Source organism: Phodopus roborovskii, unplaced genomic scaffold (assembly GCF_943737965.1).
Source record: "Phodopus roborovskii unplaced genomic scaffold, PHOROB, whole genome shotgun sequence".
Taxonomy (NCBI): domain Eukaryota; kingdom Metazoa; phylum Chordata; class Mammalia; order Rodentia; family Cricetidae; genus Phodopus; species Phodopus roborovskii.
The window spans coordinates 2469264-2485810 of record NW_026126459.1 but is presented as its reverse complement, the minus strand read 5'-3'; the positions used below and the strand labels follow the sequence as shown (position 1 = coordinate 2485810).

At 50.1% G+C, this 16547-nt stretch overlaps 1 protein-coding gene across 1 annotated transcript in view; it reads left to right on the top strand.

The window, feature by feature from the left end:
* Positions 1-16547, top strand: part of Myh9 (myosin heavy chain 9) — an 81629-nt gene that overhangs the window by 45102 nt on the left and 19980 nt on the right. The window contains exons 4-17 of the mRNA XM_051189297.1: positions 456-483; positions 1234-1327; positions 5031-5123; positions 5650-5713; positions 6301-6399; positions 6688-6831; positions 7448-7543; positions 8241-8359; positions 9605-9757; positions 10615-10788; positions 12100-12273; positions 13165-13279; positions 15276-15469; positions 15594-15715. Of these exons, the coding sequence (XP_051045254.1) occupies positions 456-483; positions 1234-1327; positions 5031-5123; positions 5650-5713; positions 6301-6399; positions 6688-6831; positions 7448-7543; positions 8241-8359; positions 9605-9757; positions 10615-10788; positions 12100-12273; positions 13165-13279; positions 15276-15469; positions 15594-15715 (1669 nt within the window). The remainder of the gene's footprint in view (positions 1-455; positions 484-1233; positions 1328-5030; positions 5124-5649; positions 5714-6300; positions 6400-6687; positions 6832-7447; positions 7544-8240; positions 8360-9604; positions 9758-10614; positions 10789-12099; positions 12274-13164; positions 13280-15275; positions 15470-15593; positions 15716-16547) is intronic.

Here is a 16547-nt window from a genome sequence, read left to right as displayed (position 1 = left end):
GGCAAGTTCATAAGAGTCCTCTACATACGTGTTGCCCCACAACATTGAGGGGTACATGGGGCTCAGAGAAGGCTATTCATTGTCTCTGTGAGGTAGTATCCTGTACTGGACTGTCCCATTGCAAACTAGGCCTTGTCATGCTGCCTGCTCTGATTTCTGACTCCTTGAACAGTAGTCCTTGCTTAACTATGGACAGTGTTGGGAGCTTGGCTGGCTTGGGCATTTTCTTCTGATATTCATGGGGTTAGTGGGCAGTGTGTGTACAGCCTGGGTGTGGGGCAGGCAGCTTTCTGGGACTTGGACACTAGAGATTCTCCTCCTGAGGGAGACCTGGAAGGGTCCCTTCAGAGCAGCATTTAAGTCTCTGTTCCTTGTCTTGGCAAGTCTTCATGGAGGTGGGAAGGGGCAGGGTTCTTCTTTCCACCAAAGGTAAACTGATGTTCTCTTTGTTGTAGACCGGGAAGACCAGTCCATTCTGTGCACGTAAGTTTCCCCTCCCTTCATCCCTCCTTCTCTCTCTCTCTCTCTCTCTCTCTCTCTCTCTCTCTCTCTCTCTCTCTCTCTGTGTGTGTGTGTGTGTGTGTGTGTGTGTGAGAGAGAGAGAGAGAGAGAGAGAGAGAGGTGGTTTATCACTCTGATATTTGTGGTGTTGGGGATTGAACTCCTCCCTGCTCTTATTCTTGGGGAAAGACTACTTTTATCCTGATGAAAGGGGGTTGATAGGCTCATTCTCAGTTCAGGTCCCTGCTTTTACTCTGAGACAGGACTCAGGCTAAGAGTCTTCTGCCCAGTGGTCCCAGTAAGCTACAGCTAAAGCTTTTTTCAGCCCTTTTCCAAGGAGTGGTTCTCGTGGGTGGGTGGGTGACAGCAAAGAACCACCACAAGCTCCAGCAAGAGCTACCAATTGGCTTTTCCAGAACTCCCAGCATGGCACATACTGGCCACTGTTCATCTTAATAAGGAAAACCACCTTTGGCTCCCAGGTCAACAGCTGCCTCCCCTTGATGTCTTAAAACATTTGGCTGTGAAGGCTGTTAAGTGACCAGGGTAGGCAGTGATTATGAATTGACTTTCTGGTCTCTAGTGGACCATGAGAAGCAGACTGAGAGAAGATTCCAGAGCTTCCCTCATGGGTACCCACAGAAGGGCAGAATGGTAGACAGGAGGACAAGAGGGGTGGAGGCCGAGGACATAGCCACATCTTACTGAGGACTTCTTCAACTCTCTTGGCAGGGGTGAGTCTGGAGCAGGCAAGACAGAGAATACCAAGAAAGTCATCCAGTACCTGGCACATGTGGCATCCTCACACAAGAGCAAGAAGGACCAGGTGAGTGCCTGGTGCACTGCTGGGCCTTGGCAGGGGTTGGTGAAGGAGGGCTTTTAATGAAGGCCTCAACTTTAAGTGCTTTTGGGAATGGAGCAGAGGCTCACCTTACCTCCCTTGGCAGCAGCTTTGTGATCTCAGGAGTGGTTGGGTGGTAGTAGGTCCATTCCATTCTTGGTTTTCAAACTCTCCAAGTAGGTAAGAAAACTGGACCCACCCCAGGGTTTACTTAGCAGAATGCTTGGTGTAGCAGCTATTTGCCTCATGCACTCCACCTCTGAGGCTGGAAGAGACAGTCTGAGACAAAGTTCTCAAAGTTAACGGAGGCCAGAAGGACTTGCTTGGGTTGACCTGCCTTCAGATCCCGGTTCTTTGTTCTGTTGTGGGGATAAATGCCTCTGGGTGGACAGTCTTCCCTTACCGGGAAAGGACAGTTGGAAAGTCATCTTACTTCCTTTTTTCCCTCCTCCTTTGGTGGATTTTGGTGGAACTCAGCAGTGTCCTGGCTAGGTGAGATGCACGTTTTACTGCACGTTCTGCACTGGGAATGCGTGTTCTGCCATCGTGTGTCTTTGGATTCTGTACATCCTTCTGAGCAGCTTCTCACTCACCGTCACTCTCTGCAGCTAGAACTTTTCTTAGAGGCTCGGCTCACTGGTTGTCTTGGGAGGAGGGCTGGTTGTGATGCACACAGGTCTCTGGTGCACTCTGAAGCAACAGTTCCTGACTGAGGCCGGCCTCATCACCTGGCTTTTCTTGGAACATCAGACCTGCCTGAATTCCAGCTGTGCCCTGTGTAGTGTGCCCTGTGCAGGCACAGTGGGGCATGCACCTGCCTGCCCAGGGTCTCACATGCCCATTCTATGGTCCACATCAGTTAGAGATGGCTCCCCCCTCATCTCCTGGAACAAGCTGGGAGAGATACCGGGAGGCCCCAGATTGGAGTTTCCTGGTGAAAGGAGTGGTTAGTGTTGAGCATGGCTGAGGAGCCCCTCCTCACCCCCCCATACACTTAAAGAAATCTAAGTACCAGTGATGCATCCCCAAGGCCATCAGGGGTGCTCTGTTGCCCTCCGTGGCTTCACCTTTCTGGTGTCCTATGCGCAGTGTTCACCAGTAAGTTGGGGTATGTCTCTGCATGCATAGTTGGGGTGCACCTACACAGCATCCTTGTACCGTCTTCTGGAACCAGACCAGAAACAACTCTCCACTTGCCAAACTTTCTGAAACTTTTTCCACAGGGTGTCAGGAATTATATTTAGAAACTAATCAAGTGTCCTCCCCCCTCCCCCATTTTGCATTCTTTATAAGAGGCCTATTTTAAAAACAGAGCGGGGAGGTTAGGAGGTCTCTGGCTGTGGTTTTTCTGTCTCTGAATTTGGAGTTAAGTCTATTTCCCAGCTATTTATTGAATGCTTGGTATGTGACTGATTCTTAGGAGGGTGACACTGGGTTCTCTTCCTTGGAGGACAGGCAACAGGACCCCAGTTAGACACCAGTAAAAGGGCCCCGCGTGCCTCATGCCTGGGAAGAAAGGCCTCAGGCCTACAGATAATTGGGGGAGGGGTGGTTAGGGAAATGGTGGGGGGAAAGCTATGAATACATAATATGTGGTGGGCACCCTGTGCCTGGCTCCACCTCCAGCTGGAGTGATAGACTGGCTGCCTCTGGTGTCCAGTCACAGCTAAGGCCATTGACCAGTGTAGTTGTTTACTGTCCCTGAAGCTGTGTTGTGGTTTTCCACACTTGACCAGCTAAATTCTCAGTGTGAGAGGTCTGTCATGACATCTCTGGGAGAGAACTCTTACCTGTAATGACTGACGCCCCCCCCCCCCCCTCAACAAAACAAAACATGCCAAGCAAGACACATCACACGGGACATGCAGCCTTGGCTAGGTCTGTGCGTTCTCAGAATTGAGCTTACTTAAGAGAAGGGCAAGGTGGGCTTCTGTAGTCTGAGGAGCGACCCTGTCCCTCTGTCCCTCTCTCTCTCTCTCTTTTTTTTTTAAAACTAGTTGGAGCCCTGTGGCTGAAATACCATCCAGAAACTGCACTAGTAATTCCAAACTTAGGATCATACACCGGCATATCATTTCATATTGTGCACATTTCATTCACAGTCTCTTCTGTACCCACTTAGATGTTCATAAAGCATGCTCTGTTGGTCAGCGGTCACCACCAGCCACAGGGGCTGGGCTCTGTAACTATTCCCACTGGGCCCAGCAAGCCTGCTTTCCAACAGCAGCTGCGTGTGAGTCCAGACAGAAGCCTGAGCTCTGCCTCTAAGTCAGGCAGGCAGAGACTCTATCTGAGGGAACAGGAGTGGCTTAGCCATCCTGACACTCTGGCATCTGCTTTGTTAGGGTGGGGAGCAGCGCCTGTCCAAGTTGGGCTGTGTGGGTTGCCTGTGGGCCGACTAGCAGGCCCACCCAGGGCTTTGGGAGGGAGCCTGGTGCCTTCCGGGAAGGTGACAATGTGGAATTGTCTCTGAGGGTATGACCAACCTTGCCCTTTGACCTGGCCTTGTTGACCCTCTTCTCAGGCTTAAGACAGAGTGACTCCTCCACTCACCTGACTGGGCTGTGGAACCTTCCACAGAAGGGAGGAGCCTTGGCTGAGGTGATGGAAGAGGCTTAGCTTGGTTCACTTCTGGGCGCTGGTAGACTCCAGCACCTTGCTGCTGCATGAAGTGTCTGTGGTAGGTGTACTGGAAGGCTGGTGCCCTGCAGGCAGGTTATGTCTGTGGCACTTGTGCTGGAAGGCAGGTGTGGTATCATCAACTCTCCTGGGAGATCGGCTGCACTGCCGCCTGTTGTCTTTCATTACTCTCAGGTGGCTGCTGTTTCCGTAAAGCCCTGGCCACTCTCCAGCTCTTCTGATAAATATCAACCTGGCCTGGTGGGAGTGATGCTCTTTCCCCTCCAAGGATCTAACTGTTCTGAGGAATAGGGCCCAGTGTCTTCAGCCAGTCTTGGCTGTTGCTGGCTGGCTGAGGAGGTTGATGGATGCTTGTAGAGTTGATCTGACCTGGCAGGGAACATTCCCCCATGTAGGACAGTAGCAGCACAGGGACTATTGAACGGCTGACAATGGTTGAGGTGAAGACTTCAGTTTGACTACCAGCTTTGCCGACCTGTGGCTGGATGACCTTGAGCAGAATATCCCTTCTTCCCCAGCCTCGATCCTGAGTCTGTGAAAGAGGGCAGCTCTCTGCATTCCTAAGCACTGCACCATAGATCCAGGGATACAATTCATGAGGGTTTGTTTCTTCTGGCAGTCATGAAACACTAGGATTTATAATAATTATTGATAAATATCTGGTGCTCTAAAGTGGGCCTTACTGATCTATCCTGAGACCCCTGCTGATTTTTGTGGAAGGTTTGGAGGTAGGGGCGCATAGGGACAGTGCAGCTGGCTCCACTCTGGGTGAGATAACTTGTGTCTTTTGTGGGCCTGACTCCTTTCCTTGTATGTAAAGGGAAGGTGCCCTGCTATCTCTTAATCTTACTCTCTTACGGTCAGTTCCCAGAACTGGTAGCTTCCTAATTTTTCTCACAGGTGGATTTCTGATCAATCTGTTTCCAAAGGCCCAGGGGGAAGGAGGAGGCTAGAGCAGCCAGGGGCCCGGCAGGCCTCTGTTCCTGGCATGTTAAGTTTAGCTGCCCATACTTCTGCATGGCTTTCCTGAGACTCAGTTTCTCTACAGGGTGAGCTGGAGCGGCAACTGCTGCAGGCCAACCCTATCCTGGAGGCCTTCGGGAATGCCAAGACTGTGAAGAACGACAACTCTTCACGATTTGTGAGTACTGGCTGGGAGTGCTTTGGCTCTTGGGACACAAGGTGACCTGCAGATGACCTCCCACCTGGGTGCTTTCACCCCAAACATGGAGGATATGATCTTGTTGCTTTCTCCTCCAGTTGGTGTACAAGTTCCTGTCAGCATGGTCTTGTGCTCCACCCCCCCCCCCCAAGTTATGATGGTTATAACCTCCTTCACAGAAGATGGGGAAAGTCAGAGAGGAAGTGAGGAGTTGTCTGTTGGCAGGGTGCCCTGCCATGCCAGTGACCAGTTGGCTCCTAGGGTCAGATCATGAGGGAAGGAGCTCTGACCATTATAGGCCTCTCCTCTCTGCCTTCCGTCCTGCAAGGAGCTCACCCCAGGCTGAGTAGATTAAATAGCCTAGTGCCTCCAAGTCCTATATGTTGGCTCAGCTTGTAAACACAGAGCTTTTGACCTTCCTAGGCCTTCCGGGTACAGGGGCAGGGCCTGGTGGGGCCCTTTGTTCCCTATCTCTGAGAGTTGTCTCTTACATTTGTCTCCTCAGGGTAAATTCATTCGCATCAACTTTGACGTCAATGGTTACATCGTGGGTGCCAACATTGAGACTTGTATCCTTGTGGCTGACTGAATAAGAGATGATGGAGCCTTGGGAGATATGGTGGCCTTCAGGACAGGCTGCGCCTTGATTTCAGGACTTCCCTTCTTGGCCTCATTGTGTTGCCACTTGTGTAGCATTGGGACAAAATCAAAAGCTGACTGGAGGAACTGACTAGAAATGTGGCGTGGAGCTTAGAGGATAGATTGTTGGGTTAGGAGGGAACTACTGGAAAATCACTAGTGAGGTCCTAGAGTGGTTCCACATGGTGGCTGTTTTCTATCTCCTTTACGCCATCCCATGGCCTTTGTGGAGTGCTCCAGTCTGATGTCACTCATCAGCAGGGTCCCTTTAAGCAGACAGAGCTCTCCCAGCATGTGAGCTACACTATTAGTCCCACAGCCTACAGCCTCTTTGAAGGCTGCAGGCAAGGTAGTTGGATTTGCCCTGCTTTTCTGTTTTGTGCCTCCCTCCCTCCCTCCCTCCCTTCCTCCCTCCCTCCCTCCCTCCCTGATGACATTGAGTTTATTTTGATGGACATGGAAGTAAGCAGAGGGTTGCCTTCCGTCCAGCATGTGTTGCTCTTTAACGTACTCAAAGATCTTTTGGAGAAATCTCGAGCCATCCGCCAAGCCAAGGAGGAGCGGACCTTCCACATCTTCTATTACCTGTTGTCTGGGGCTGGGGAGCACCTGAAGAGTAAGTCAGGGTCCCTCTGGGGTGGGGCTGGATGCCACTGGGTTGTGGAAGTATACTTTGGTTTGAGGAAGAGAAGTGGGGCATACCCCTGTCTTTGGGTATGTCACGGGCAGAAATGTGTGTCTCAGAGCTTTGATGGTTGTGTTGCATAAATGCTAGCTGCATGTGCTGAGTCAGCAAGAAGGGGGTGTGGGTGGTCCAGGCTGTCCACAACCCCAAGTCTTGGAGGTCATTGAGCCTGTGCCTCTTATACCTTACTGACCTATAACTTTCTTCCTCCTTTCACAGCTGACCTTCTGTTGGAGCCATACAACAAATATCGCTTTCTATCCAATGGGCATGTCACCATCCCTGGGCAGCAGGACAAGGACATGTTCCAGGAGACAATGGAAGCCATGAGGATTATGGGCATCCCAGAGGATGAGCAGATGGGTAAGGGCAGGGCCTCCTGTGGTGGAGGAGGTGAGGCTGGCTAGCCTGCCTCTAGGGGCCTTGAAGCAGATGTTGGACCCACAGATAATTTCCTGTTTGCTTTGGTGCTGTGGAGCCCTTGTTAGCAGGAAATCTTTAAAGAGTAGGTTTGGGCCTCAGGGTTTGCTCTTGGTGACACCACAGGTGTTATACAGACAAGCAAAGGATGAAGAGCTCTGGCTCTACCAGGTGTGGGAGAGGCTGGTGGGTCAGAACATCTGTGTTCAGTTGCAGACACTTTTTAAATGGATGGGTGTAACTGTGTCCCAGTAAAACATTATTTATAAAAGCAGGCCACAGTGGGCCTTGGGCCAAAAGAGTGTCCTTCCTGTAGGTTTAGGAAGGTTGACCATGTTGTCAGACTTTGTGCTGTCAAGCTGAGGCCTGGGAGAGACAGGCTGTTCTGAGTGGTGGTGAGGCCCCAAGGCAGATAGCTTCCACACATCATGAGATGAAGCTTGGAGTTTTGGCTCCTCAGGAAGTACAGTACCCATGCTTAGCCAAGGATCCCTTGTGGAGTGGTTATCCTTAATCAGGGCTTCTGTCCACTCTGACCTATCTTTCCCAAACACCAAAGGCTTGCTGCGGGTTATCTCAGGAGTCCTTCAGCTTGGCAACATCGTCTTCAAGAAGGAACGGAACACTGACCAGGCATCCATGCCCGACAACACAGGTAACACTAGGTCCTCATTTTAGCTGTGGGCATGCTCAAGAGAAAGCCAGCAGAGAGGTTTCAAACTCTGTGTTTGTGAGTGTGTAGCCCTCTGGTTTTGATTTTAGGTTTTTGGGATTTTCCTGAGCTGGGTTTCACCACATTCCTCAGGCTGTCTTGTCTGTGCATTGTTCTTCCTTCCTCCAGCTGTTGGACCTTCCCTCCTGGCCTGAATCTTGCTCATTTGTTTCTCAAGTCAAGCCACTTGTTCTGGTTTGAAACTAAACACTGTTTCTGCTAGAGGGACAAAGTAATTCGAGTCTTACCCTTGAACTGATCAGGATGTGACACCATGTACTCACCTCACTCAGCCATTACTGTTTCCTGTTTTAAGTTAGAGTCTTTCAACATGTTCTTCTCTTAACAGTCTCTTATATACATTCAACATGGCTTGTGTGGCTTGTACTGGATACTTCTGTGTGGGACTCCATAATGCTGTGCATTGGGTGGGCCTATACCCTTGAAGGCCTAGTTTTGGGTAGAGGCTGACTTTGGCCCTGGTTCAGAGGCCTGAGCTACCATGTCCATAGTCCTGCACTATGACTAGATCCAGTCAGTAACTTCACATTGCCCCTTTGCACCTTTCTTTGCTCACAAACTACACATGGATTTAATTAAACCATTTCTCATTCCTTTCCTTATTTTTTGAAAATATCAGCTGCTCAAAAGGTGTCCCACCTCTTGGGGATCAATGTGACTGACTTCACCAGAGGCATCCTAACCCCACGCATCAAAGTGGGCAGAGACTATGTGCAGAAGGCACAGACTAAAGAGCAGGTATGTTATTGTGTCTCTGTCACATGACTTGGTCATCTCCTGGGAAGATGTTCTTCCAGCTGTGTAGTGCAAGGCCCAATCTGGGCCTCCCTCCCACTGTGTGAAGATAGTCGAATAGGGCCTGTTATTCAGACCTGAGCACTGCTAAGATCAGGATGGTCCTGCTGAGAACATCACAGACTGGGGGACACACCCAAGTCCACATTTGGAAAGTGCTAGCTTTAGGCATTCAGGATGATGCCACATCCTGTCTCTGTTTAAGATGAGGCTTTACTGTTTCTATGGTGTGGTTTCTGGTTCCAGCAGTGGCCCCATCATCTTTGGAACTCAAGCCAAGTGGCTGTTTCTCTGCCACCTGCTGCCTTGCTACATGTGCTGAGATACAAGCAGGGGCTTTCCTGTCTCTGCCAGTCAAATGTGCGTGTCATTCCTCGGCCTGGTACCCTCACAGCCTGGACTTCTGCCTTTTCTGTTGGCTTTCACCATGGCTCTAATCATGGAATTTTATGGCACCAACACTTGGAAGATAGCATCAAGGCTCTTTCTAAAGGGTTCCAGGGGATAGCTGTGAACCTGTGGCCATTTTTGCACAGGGCCATTGTAGGAAAGACAAGAACATTGTTTTCAAAAGCCATTGTGTGTAATTGTTGCCAACTGTTCATGTCCATAATAATTAAGGAGAAACCTTGACAGCACCCCCCTCCCCCCACCCCCCCAGTTAGAAACTGTTACACAAACACCAAAGCCAGGAGAAGAAGCAATAGTATTGTCTTACCCACCAGGATTGTTACTCCTGCAGACTTTCCCTTTTAACTTAGTTTCAGTTCCAGTTTTTTGGTTTTTTATTTCGGAGCTTTTGAAACAAGAGAAGAGAACAATGGAGTGACCCCTTGTGCCTGTCACCAGGCTACTTTAGCAGATGGCCAGTCTTGCTCAGTTTTCACTCTTCCCACATGCGCTGTTTTGAAGCAAGTCTTGGGGGCTTACCACTTCTGTAAATATTTTATACCTTTGTTGTATTAACAAAGGTCTTTGCACATATCTGGGTACACTGATGCCGGGCATGGAGATGTTTCAGCTGTTGTCATTGGACAGCACCACAGTCTGTGTGAGAATCTGTGTGAAGCTTTCTTTACCTTCCTCATATGTTTCTCTGGGAAAGCCTCATGGTGAGGTCTCTGGGGGCAGAGACATTCGCTATCAGACTTTGTATCTGACCCTGGTGCCCCTGGATGTTGTTCCTAGGCTGATTTTGCCATTGAGGCCTTGGCCAAGGCTACCTATGAGCGGATGTTCCGCTGGTTAGTGCTTCGCATCAACAAAGCTCTGGACAAGACCAAGAGGCAGGGTGCCTCATTCATTGGGATCCTGGACATCGCTGGCTTCGAGATCTTTGATGTAAGCTTACCCCTTCACACCCCCCGGCTGCCCCCTTGGCTTCTCAGTTGCCATCTTCTTGGATCCTGAGTCTTTTTTTGTCATGGTCCTATAGATGCTCATATTGGCAATCTTCTTTGCAAAGGAACACCATTGTTGTATGTATACACAGGTGTATGCCCATTGCCAGCCAGAGGTTTTAGAGGGACGGGGGCCTTTCACACCAAACTCTTAGGGACAAAATGGGTGAATAATAGTGCCTACTTGTTTATTCTTCCATGCAAAGTTTGCACTTATGGGGCATACATTGTTCCTGTCCATGAAGGCTTTGAGATTTTTTGCGTTCTAGAATGGCTGCTGAGATCCTGCATCTGTTGCTCATAGTAGATCTTATTAAAGCTGAGAACTTAAATTTGGAAGCCCAGTCTTCAGTTTTCACCAACTTCTCAGTGAAGTCTTATATTTTTCCCACTTGTGGCTTGAGTGTAGGGCATGTCCACAGTGATATTAGATGCCAGGTGTTTCCACATTACAGTGGAATCACAGAGCTCTGCTGCCGTCACTCTGTTTGTCAGTGTTGTGGAGATGGAGCCCACAGCTAATTCTTGCTCATAAGGAGCACAGGTGTATTTCCATATTCCAGTACTTTGATTTAAGTAGTCAACAACACATCTCTTTTTGCAAAGTCACTTTGTGTCTCATAAATCATCCAGAGCAGGGCCTTGTCAGCCTCTGAGGGCTCATCCTGCTGTGTGGTGAGTCAGGGCAGATCCTGGATGCTGCCTTACAGGCAGTGCTTGGATGGTCCACAGCATCCCTTCCCTGCAGTCTCCTTCCCTGTGATCCCCTACCTCTCTGATGCCTCTTTCTCCCTGCAGCTGAACTCCTTCGAGCAACTGTGTATCAACTACACCAACGAGAAATTGCAACAGCTATTCAACCACACCATGTTCATCCTGGAGCAGGAGGAGTACCAGCGCGAGGGCATTGAGTGGAACTTCATTGACTTTGGCCTCGACCTGCAGCCCTGCATCGACCTCATTGAGAAGCCAGTAAGAGCAAGCTGGTCTTTCTGGCTCCCTGCTCCTCTCTGCATTGCCTGCTCTGCACCTGCTGTCGTCATTTGGTCTAGTTCTTCCCGATGTCTAGAGAGCTCGTAGCCTGGGCCAGTGCCAGGGAAGTTCAAGTGCCCCCCTTAGCAAAGACATCCGCCGGGTAGAATGGAGATGTGACTAGGCCTGTGCATTCCATTTTCCTTAGACCTGTTTGTCTTAAAGAAACAACATGATTTTGCAAAGTAAGACCCTCCCACCCCCACTCGCATTCACATAAAACCCACATTTCGTGTTCTTGGGACCAACACACCCCCATAGCATTTACCCCATGCATTGACTCTTGAAATGGCTGGGGCTAGAAGAAGCCCGCTCCTTAAAGCAGGCCGTGTTTATAGCTCTTGCCAGGTGGAATTTGGGTCATATGGTTGGTCTTTTGGGTTTGTGTGCTGTATGGAAGCCTGACCTGTTTCTATCTCTGGGTCACTTCTTGATGTGGTTAGCCCATCTGGTTTTAGTGTCCTGGACACTGAGTCACATGGAAGGTTGGATAATCAGAAGACCCAGAGAAAGTCTGTTCAGTATGAAAACAGTGTTAGTGGCAGGAGGTGTGTAGTTTGGTAATGTTGACTTTTTGAGATTTTGTTTTTTCTTACTCAATTGAATTTATAGTTGTCAAGAACCCATCTAGCTCCAAAGTGTCAGGCACTCTCTAAGATGTCCTTCACTTCTTAGAAGTTCAGTGTCCAGAAGGCATTAGGTCTCTTGGGCTCTTTCCTCTTTAAGAGCTGCCTTAGCTGTCTCATCTCCTTACTAAGCAGCTGCATAGACACAGTGAAGGGGCCAGGGCTTTAAGCAGAGGGGCCCTGAGTCCGGGGACAGTCACTTCAGCAGTTCCCCTGCAGAAACTTGGGGTATGTGTGGTGGTGGGACTGTGGAACTGTGCACGGTCACTGCTGCAGACCTGTACTGTGTCTTCTCTCAGCCATAGCCTCCAAGGAGCCTTGAAACAGATATCTTCCTCCCCCCACCCCCAACGAGACAGCGTTTCTCTGTGTAACAGCTCTGGCTGTCCTGGAACTCACTCTGTAGACCAGGCTGGCCTCGAACTCAGATCTACCTGCCTCTGCCTCCCAAGTGCTGGGATTAAAGGCGTGTGCTACCAGTCCCTGGCTAATGACTAAAGCTAACTCTCAGGTGCTGTTACTTTTTCTTCTGGAGAATGTCCCTCTTTGGGAGAAGCCTGGATTCTCCTGTAGGTGGGCACAGCTGCACACCCTGCTCACTTGTGCCCTGCTGCTCTTCCTTCAGGCAGGCCCCCCAGGCATCCTGGCCCTGCTGGATGAGGAGTGCTGGTTTCCCAAAGCCACTGACAAGAGCTTCGTGGAAAAGGTGGTGCAGGAGCAGGGCACCCACCCCAAGTTTCAGAAGCCCAAGCAGCTGAAGGACAAGGCTGACTTCTGTATCATCCACTATGCTGGCAAGGTGAGGGAGGCACCTGGATAAGGAGCTAGTGGCTCTGTGCCGTGATGTGAGGTCATCTCCAGGCATAGGAGCCAGGCAACCCTGGGGTGGAGGTGTGGTCCAAGCAGTTTCTGGTAATATGGTGGTTACAGTAGTAAGCCTGCATGTGGCTTTCATAACACCTTCACACAGGCCTAGCAGAGGTGTTGGAAGCTTGTAGAACATGTTTGTGGGTCAAGGCTGTGGTGTAATGTGTTTTAGGGGTGGAGGAGCTATGGCTGTAATATGTAACTGAAACGAGAGTTTAGGAACTGAGTGACTTTGAACCAGTTACTTAATCTCTCTTAGCTCATTTCCTGACTGAGGAGCAGACAGGGATGAAGTGGGTCAGTACTCTAGGGCAAGGCTTCTCGGCCTCCCACAGCCCAGTTGTCTGTCTTGTGGAGACTGGCCTGCGCTAGCTGCAGTGTTGAACAGTGCTGTTTCTTCTGCACCTGGCTCTCCTGCGAGGGTTCCAGCTGTAGTACCCTTCTGCTCTGGCTCTAGACATTGCTATTTGCGTTCCATTACAAGGTGAAGGAAAGCAGAGGTTCCTGGCCTGATGACTACAAAGAAATGTTAGTTGACATGGAGTATGTTCTGTGGTGGACATAAAAAGCATTTTTGCTTAATTTCTTACTACTTTAAAGAAGACAGCTTTCTGTGTTATAGCTGTGACATCATTTTCTGAGCTGTCCCTTGTTGGCTTCTTGTGTTGTTTTTAATGGTTGGCTTCCATTTTCAACACCTTAAAGAACATCTTGTCAGTACTTCATTGCTTTTGTCTTGAGGATGGCACTACTAGGCCAGAGGGTCTTCACATAGAGCCTGTGTCCCCAGAGTAACTCACGATACAGTCTCTGCCTTTGCCAGGTGGATTATAAAGCTGATGAGTGGCTGATGAAGAATATGGACCCTCTGAATGACAACATTGCCACTCTGCTTCACCAGTCCTCAGACAAGTTCGTCTCTGAGCTGTGGAAGGATGGTACGTCCTTGGCCCTCCACCCCTGCCTCACCATGGCCCATCATCTTCCCCATCTGCAGTGAACCCAGCCACCATACAAAGGGCCCTGGTAACAGACACATGTCTGTGGTAATTTGTGCCTCTCACAAGGAAGTTCTCCCTGGGCTGAAAGGGAGAGGTTGTCCTGAACAGCAGTGTAGCCATGTTCCCTAAGGCAGAGGCCTTTGCTGGCTCTCTGGCCAGGCATCTCCCACAGGTGATCAGCTCCCAGGTGGCTCCAGCCTTTGCCTCACAGGTCTGCAGCCTCTAAACCTCATGCATTTCTGCCTCTTCTCCTTGGCAGACTGGTTGCTTTGAAGCTGTTTGTTTGTTTTCTCCCTGTCTCTCTCCTTTTCTCCCACTCCTTTGCCTGGGTCTTGCTTTAACCTCTCTGTTGCAGAGATGCAGAACACTCAGAGAGCCTATTTCTATCGCCGCTTTCCCATTCTCCACCTAGAATCAGGTGACTGGCTGCCCCGAGTGGGATCTCTTGTGTGGCATACTCAGGACTGTGCACGTTTCTGTCTTATCTTCCTTATCCCATGGCTCCCCTTGCCTGGCTGTGCCTGTTCCCTGTGCTGCCCTGGGCTCCAGTCCTCAGTATGTCTGGCACAGGCCTCAATAGAGTGCCAGGTTTTCTGAGGAACTGCGTTGAGATTTTTGGAAGTTTCACGTGTAGGGAAAACCATCAATACCTGGTGACCTCCTTAGAGTTCCCCCTAGAGGCTTCGTCTTCTGCTTGGATAGTTGTGTGTCTTGCATGAACTTCAGATAAGTGTTTTACTGTGTGTCTTTTGCTGAAGGGCAGCTGTGTGACCCTTCGGCATTTATTCAGAAAGTACTGGCTGTGTAGGTCAGCAGCAGGACACATAGAGATACCAGTCACCATGGGACCACATTCATCTTCCTTTCTAGGACCCAAGTGTTTTCTCCAACCCACTTCCCTCCAGGCTTTGGTGGCCAGTAAACTAGGCCCCCTGGGTGGGCACCGAGATCAGATGGCTTGCAGCTCCACTGTTGCTTCCATTTTAAGCAAGTGGCTTTTTGCTTTTAAACCATCCTCACGTGAATAAGAGAGATCTGGTCACAGAGAGTAGGAACCTGCCTTTGCCATAGAACTCGTATCTAGTCATGGAAGTCTTTAGATTTAACCCTAGCTCTTGCTCAAAACTGATCTCAATGGCTGCTGTTTTGGTTCATTTGGTTTTGTGGTAACCATGGAGAAAGCAGTTCATTTAATTGCTTCTGGGCGGGACCCATACAGACAAGCCCCATGTCTTTTTGGGCTGGTCTAGAGGATGAAGGTGTCTGTGTGCAGCACCCAAGCACCATATGTTACCTTGTAAATGTTCCAAGGAGAACCTTGGGAATACTTTGGGCCAGCACTGTTTTTTTCAGAACTTTCCTAATGCTGCCATGTGCTGCCGTTAGTCCTCTATGTAGAGGTCTCTGCTGGGGAGGACCATATGTATGGGGAGAATACTCTGAGCCCTGTCTGTAATGGCAGAGCATTGCTGAACATCCCATTGCTTGGCTCCTAACATTGCTTATAAGCAAAGGTCACTGTGAAGTCAAGATACTATTTCTTTTTCAGGTAGTGCCACAGGAACCCACACATGCTAAGCCAGGGTTTAACACCAGAGCCAGCCTCAGGGAATTCCCTTATTCCAAACACATTACCACCTTCATTGGTTCTCCCTGGGGGCTTCCAGAGTTGGCTAGGTTAGGGGACATAAGCATGTAAGGTCAGTCTTGGTTATGCACTAGAGATATGCCTTGGGACTTTGCTGTCCCTCCCTCCCCGTACCTCCAGCCCAGGTCAGGTCTGTCCTGTCCTTTGCACTTCTCAGCTCTGAGCAGGAGGGTCCTGCAGTTCCATGCTTACTGACTGTCCTTTTTGTCTTGACATCAGTCTCTCTTGTGCCCTCTGACCTGTCAGTGTGGCACTGGCACTCACGGGTTTATATGTTCTTCACAGTGGATCGGATCATTGGCTTGGATCAAGTGGCAGGCATGTCTGAGACAGCACTACCCGGGGCCTTCAAGACACGGAAGGGCATGTTCCGCACAGTTGGGCAGCTGTACAAGGAGCAGCTGGCCAAGCTCATGGCCACGCTGAGGAACACCAACCCCAACTTCGTTCGTTGTATCATTCCCAACCACGAGAAGAAGGTGTGGATACTTAGCATGGTGGGGCAGGACAAAGCTGTGCCTGTACCAGCGGGGCTCATCTACCCCTTTCTCATTAAATCCTGGGTACAGTAGTGAGCCCATCTACATGTGCTTTCCTTCCAAGGCTGGTAAACTGGACCCACACTTGGTGCTGGACCAGTTGCGCTGCAATGGCGTCCTTGAGGGCATCCGCATCTGCCGCCAGGGCTTTCCCAACCGAGTGGTCTTCCAGGAGTTCCGGCAGAGGTGAGCTGGCCTGAGCCCTTTACTTGGCCCAGGCTAATGTAGAGTAAGCCTCAGGAGGACAGCTTCCTGAAGGAAGCTTTGGCTGGGCCTGTGTTACCATCTATGAACAGTAGGATCTGGTCAGCTCTCTATGCTGTGTGCCTTGGAGGGAGTTAGTTTTTAGTTATGGTATTGTCACTGTTTCAGGGACTTTTCTGTTACTGTGATAATGCAAGGCAACTTAAAGGAGAGGAGGGTTGTTTGAGGCTCATAGTTTCAGAGGGTTGGGATTCATCACTGTCACCTCCCAAGGCCACAAACTGGGGACCTAGCATTCAAATGCCGAGAATACAGGAGGCATCTCTTTCAATCCAGCCCAGCCACTTCTGTGAGAATAGTCGTCCCTGCCTTATTACTAGAAGGACTGTCACCGTGCTGGGTGATGATAGCTGTTGCTGTGGCTGCAACAACAGATGCAGCCAGACGCTTGCACACTGAAGGGACTTTATGGAGCTGGGGTTGCAAAGTGCTGCAGCGTCTTGCTGTTTGTGCTGGTGACTCAGGCTTATGTGTCTAGGGACTGTTGTGTGAAGGTTGTTCCTGTGATGCAGCCTGCAGTGTCCAGGGAAGCTGCAAGTGTGTCTGTCCCTGGGTCCCAGATGTCCTGGTTTCTGTGCAGCAAGCAGGGTACAAGCACAGCCCTTAGCTTTATTCCCAGTAGCCGAAACATTCCAGTGTTCTCTCCAAACTTAGTCAAAGAAAGAGCAGGGTGTGACTGGGGTGCGACTCCCTCTTTGGGAACTCACTGAGCAGTACTACACTCCTGCTGCACCACAAGGGTGACCTTAGTTTT